The sequence below is a fragment of the Phalaenopsis equestris genome, unplaced genomic scaffold, assembly GCF_001263595.1.
Source record: "Phalaenopsis equestris unplaced genomic scaffold, ASM126359v1 Scaffold001039, whole genome shotgun sequence".
Lineage (NCBI taxonomy): Eukaryota > Viridiplantae > Streptophyta > Magnoliopsida > Asparagales > Orchidaceae > Phalaenopsis > Phalaenopsis equestris.
Window position 1 is genome coordinate 34,796 of NW_018165478.1, and position 5,921 is coordinate 40,716.

At 32.8% G+C, this 5,921-nt stretch overlaps 1 protein-coding gene across 3 annotated transcripts in view; it reads left to right on the top strand.

Annotated features, from left to right (window-relative positions):
- Positions 1 to 835: 835 nt before the first annotated feature.
- The window catches only part of LOC110032859, a 38,692-nt gene continuing 33,606 nt past the window's right edge, over positions 836 to 5,921 (top strand). Inside the window, exons 1-3 of one of the 3 annotated variants that reach the window (XM_020736631.1) lie at positions 836 to 1,075; positions 3,671 to 3,847; positions 3,967 to 4,051. In XM_020736631.1, the coding sequence (XP_020592290.1) occupies positions 3,722 to 3,847; positions 3,967 to 4,051 (211 nt within the window). In that variant the 5' untranslated portion in view covers positions 836 to 1,075; positions 3,671 to 3,721. The remainder of the gene's footprint in view (positions 1,076 to 3,670; positions 3,848 to 3,966; positions 4,052 to 5,921) is intronic. The other 2 variants (XM_020736629.1, XM_020736630.1) reach the window with 2 other exon arrangements.

Below are 5,921 nucleotides of genomic sequence, written 5' to 3' on the forward strand. Positions count from 1 at the left end.
CAACATTGTTTTAAATGAAGGAGCAAATACTATTAAATATTTTAAACTTTTTCATAATTATCTACTATTAACTCTAAGATAAATTAAGTTTTTTATTAATGTATTCTTTTTAAGCATAATAATAATAATAATAAAAGAGACGCAACTGACATTGCAAAACTCTCGTCTTTCTCACTGTTTCATGTCCAAACAAAACTCTATTGAGAAATTTGAAATGGTAGCTCACGAGAAAAGACAAATAAGATTTGTAGTGTGTGAAGGAGAATGAAGAGTTCCCAAAAACTTATAGTTTCTAGTTAAATTTGTCTAGATGTTCTTTTTTTAGTAAATTTATCATTAGGGGATTTGTAACCACAGATTAAATTAAGTGAAGATTCAGTTAAGCCTAAGATGCTTAAATCTTAAGAACTCTTTCATAAGGCATGCTAAATATAATTAAATTCCACAAACTTGCTTAGAAACTTATTTCATAATTTTTAATCTATTAGTTATAATATGGATTTAATATGTCATATAATTATTAAGTTAATTTATATAATATTAAAAATATATTTAATTATGATAATTTATCATTAATTGTTTATTCAACTAATTAATCATTAATAAGAATATTATTAAAATAAATATTTATTTTACAATTGCTAAAAAATTATTGATTAATAATAAATATATATTTATTAAACTAATAAATAATTAATTAAAATTTTATTAAATTAATTGAAACGTAGTATGTAATTTAATTTTCAATTTAATAATGTAGTTATTTATCATGTCTATATAATTATCAAATTGTGTTATTTAATTTTTAATTATTAATCAATTAAAATAATTGACATGAAACCCTTGCCTCTCTTCCTACCTCTCTCCTGCCCCCGTCGGTTTCCGCCGAAACCATCTCCGACCTTCCCCTTCCGGGCTTCCCTGCTCTCGCGACGGAAAGCCCTGCGATACAGTCGAGACTAGAGCAAGCTAAGAAGACAAGGAAGACAACGACGAGATCGTGGAGTACGAAGGTCTCCAAAACTCCCATCTTTTTCCTCTTTCCGCTCCGCTTCTGCCCAAACCATTGATGAAGGTATCCATCGTCTTTCTTCCCCTTCCTCCCACCATCTTCGCGAGATTAAGCTCCTCTATATCCCGTAAATCCGTCTTCCGACGGGAGTTACTAAATCTGGGATTTAAGGCAAGTCGAGGAGACACGGGATCTAATAATTTTTTAGTTTTCTATATTTTTGAATTAAATAAAAACAAGTTCGAAAATATTTGTATTTATTTTGTTGCACAATAAATTTTTTGAATTATAGAACATTGAAAATTTCGTTTTGACAGAGAATCAGAGAACTTTGAGTTTAAATTCGCGGTTGTTTTTTTTCGAGCTTATTTTAAAACATGAAATGCACTCGGGAAACTCATCCCTCACCTGAGAACTTATATCGCAAGACCTTGATCACATATTCTATTGTATTGGAAACTCTCTCAAGAGGCTCGACTCATCAAGTACTTAAGAAATTAGTCAAAAACACTCGCAACACTTTTTATGGAACTGTTGAAAGTTTAAATCTTTAAATTAACACGTGCCTATTCAAATTTAAGTCAATTCAATTTTAAATTTGAAGCTCATAATTTCACCAAGTTAGATTAAAACAATATAGCATTTAAATTCTCACTATGTAGTCTACTAGTTAAGCAAGAGGTAGACTAATTGAAGCTAGAGATTAGAGTTATTTCAACTTATGCTCTAGTTCAAAAGATGTGAGATTATTCCATGCACACGTGCCACGAGCCTTAAGTGGCTAGATGATCTACATAGAATGAAATTGCCGCGAAACCTGATTCAAAGTATTTGTTGCATTTAAGGAATTTGCAAATAATGATAAAGCCTAGTAAAAGCTCTCATGGTAAAATTTTGGTAGGCCATTTCTCAATGCTATCAGTCAATAACTCTACTACTTAATAAGCCACAAAAAATTTTCTTCCAAAAATTAATTGATTGCATAGTTTGGATCTCCTTAAAAGTCATACAAATCGTGAATGTTTACAAATATGTTTACTTGAATGAAAAGTCAAGCCCTAAAACTCACTCATCGCTTTCGAGACAATATCCACAATTGGAGAGAGAAATTCCTTTTATAGTCTAATTTGGAGATGGCGCCTTAATGAAAATTAAAATTCTCTTGTATGATGGTGGCCATGCTGCTCGTCCAAGATGAAGACTTGTCTGATAAAGATACTAAATGTTATTTGGCTTTTTTACCCATTCCAATCGATGCTCTTATTTAGCTCATCTTATTTGAAGTTATTATTCTATTCATTTGATTTAAAAGTTCGAAAGAATGTATTAACATATGTATCATTTTGAATATTTTGATATTTCCTTCTCACTCAAACTTAAATGGGGCTTTCATTTTTATCATTATTTTATCGTTCTCAAATTTATGGAAGATATTATAATTAGCGAACAAATATACATTCATGTTCATTCGGGTTAGGCTGATCAAATTGCCTTATGAACTCAAGCCCGATTTAGCAAAGTCATGAAGTATTCAACTTGAGTACTTGGTAGACCATGTGAGAGTTCTCACCAAGTGAACTTACACTAATAACCTGTCTCGGGATTTCCTCCCCTTGAGCCCGTTAAAAGAATTTGTAACTCGAAACTTGTTTAGAGAATTTTTTTTCCATGTAATTTGTCTGACAAATCCGTTCCCACATAGAGTCTTTCTTTTCTCATAACTCATCTAGATAGTCAACGGTTCTCACATAGAATTATTTCTCATTTAGAACTTGCCCTCATACATGAGTCAACCGCACTGAGAACTCATTTTTGTATAAAACTCATCCACACAAAACATATCCTGTCCTTAGTGAGGATTCATCCCGAAACATAACTCATTTTCACAAAACTCATCATCATTTGGATCTTATTTTCGCGAATAACCATTGGCCAACTAGATTTGTCCAATTGCCAGTAAACTTTATCAAGCATTGCTATGCCATTTTATTCATTTTACTTAAATATCACTGAAATGCACTCAATCTTGTAGCCTAAACATCGACCAAAATTTAATTTTTACTTTGCAAGGACAATTTAATAGATATTCTAAGTTTTTTTCTCTTTAGTTTTCTATTTCTCTATCTGGCTTTTTTTGTACTCATTTGCAAGGCTTTGATATTGCCTTTCAATGTATTTCTTAATAGATATCTAAGTATTTTTCTCTTTAGTTTTCTATTTCTCTATCAAGGCTTTTTTTGTACTTATTTGCAAGGCTTTGATATTGCCTTTCAATGTATTTGGATTCAATAGCAGTGTAGATATATATTTTTTAAATTAAAAAAAATATTTATATTAATAAATTCTCTCAGAAGTTTTTTTCCCTCATAATTATTTTTTTCTCATTAGCTATACAATCTAAATGTATTGAGTTAGAAAAATAAATTACAATTCTAGCCACCATTTTTGAATTTGTACTTCTCACATACACTTGAAAATATTAGATCATTTTTGTTATCTTTTATTTTCCATTTTATTATTATTATTATTATTTTTGTTTTGATTTTAAACCTGAATTATGTTTGGACGGGCTGTGGTTCTGTTCTGTTTCATCAGTGCTTCCCCACCTCCATGTCCTTTTAATATTACTCTCTTTTTCATTAACTCAAACTGGAATAGGGTAAAATGGAATTATGGATCTAGTCTCAAGTAGAATAATTCTAGCAGGACATGGAAGCAATGGCTTCATATTACCAGGCAGCAACTTTAGTTGCTTTGCCATCATATCCTAACTCCCTTGTGTGGTCAAAGGAGAATTTGGTGGCTATTCCTTCGGAGCATCTCATCACGATTCTGGTGAGGAAATTATTTTATGGTAAAAAAATGATTATTATATATGATGCCATTGATGTTTTTATTTATTTTTTTCTTGTTGATTTTTTACTTGATTTGGTCACTTGTTTTCTATCTTTCAGAATCCAGCCTCACTTTCTAGTGCTCGAGGCGTAATCACACTTGTGCAGAACAAGCCTTTCCGAACAGGTTTGGTGGAAAGAAGTGGTAAGTTGGATGGTCTTATTTCTGTATGCACGTTCACTTGAGTTGCTTGGACTTGATTGAGACCGAACATTTCTACCCATGTTTTAGGCTATTATTGTTTTACCCTTTATTGGCGTTTTATACCAGAAACATGCATTGATGTGTCCATCTTTTTGCCAATTTTTATATTCTTAGATGCACATATTTTTTGGAGGAGGTGGGTTGGGTGATCCAAACCAGTGTTAAAATATTGAGTGAATAGAATTTTTTTTTTCAATATGCAACCAAGTTTGTTTATGTGTTATTTAAGTTATGTTTGTGTCGGAGCTAAAAAGAAAAGGAAGTAAGGTTGGGGGGTTGAGTTGCCCGTAAGAAGCTGTCGGTTGCCGAAATCGAAATTCCGTTCCCCGCTTTGGAAGGACATTTAATTTACACATATATACATAGTTTTAAGAAAAACCCTGCTTTGGAAGGACGTTTAATTTACACATATATACATAGTTTTAAGAAAAATGAAATCTAACTAACCCCATATTTTATATTTTTCACAGTTTAAATGAAAGCGTTCTATCTCAAATACTGTATCTATCCCGAGAGATAAACACAAGACTTGATGATGAGACTCGATCAAATAAACTAAGAAATATATGACGTCCGTTTGGTCTGCGAAAACCATTTTATTTGCCGACAAGTTCCCCTATTTAATACAAAAAATTAAATAAGATTTATTTTAGGCTAGGTTCGGAAAAACTTCCTATAAGTTAAATGACCGAAGTCACTTAGGAAAACTCTTGATAAAAATCAGTGAATACTATCTTCAAAGAGGTCAAAAGGATATGACTTTTCAACGAAATCGAACCAAAGAGTATCAAATGGGAAATGGTCAATTTCTAAACATTGTTGAGGAACCCAAATGAAGAAGAATTAGGTGAGCGTTCTATCTCAAATCCTATATCTATCCCGAGGGATAAACACAAGACTTGAGGATGAGACTCGATCAAATAAAATAAGAAAAATATGACGTCCGTTTGGTTTGCGAAAACAATTTTATTTGCCGATAAGTTCCCCTATTTAATACAAAGAATTAAATAGGATTTATTTTAGGCTAGGTTCGGAAAAACTTCCTATAAGGGCAAGCCCCTATAGTTAACAAGTTAGGGCTTAGATTGCACAGTCTGGCTGTGGAAATGCCTAACAGATAAAGTGAGGATTTATGTCGCGCTAAGCAGACTACCTCGAAATCCTATGGCTTGTTTAATTTCTAGGAAAAGAAATATTTTTGCTGGGGAAAACATGTTCTGCTGTTGAAGATGATCGTGCTGCCCACCGTGCTAGCTCCAAGCTCCTTGCCTTGACGAGTTTAATTTTTTTAGGGTGTCCAGTTACGATGTCAAATCAAACGACCCTATGGTAATAGTCCTCTAAACGTAGGACTTATACTTGCGTAACACGGTCACACAAGTCGCCTAGAAGATATGAGGTTTACGTCGTATCGGACGACAACCTCGGAACCTAAAACGAGTTAGGACTTAAATTGCACAGTCTGACTGTGCAAATGCCTAACAGATAAAGTGCGGATTTATGTCGCGCTAAGCAGACTACCTCGAAATCCTATGACTTGTTTAATTTCTAGGAAAAGAAATGGTTTTGCTGGGGAAAACATGTTCTGCTGTTGTATGTTCTGCTATTGAAGATGATCGTGCTGCCCACCGTGCTAGCTCCAAGCTCCTTACCATGATGAGTTTCAGTTTTATATTGTGTCAAGTTATGATTTCAAATCAAATGGTCCTATGCATGTAAAAAAGGGAGACATGCTCAAAGCTATATAATATAAAATGTGCAATACATGACAAACAGTAGGATGCATGTAGAACAGTAGCAGGTAGAAACA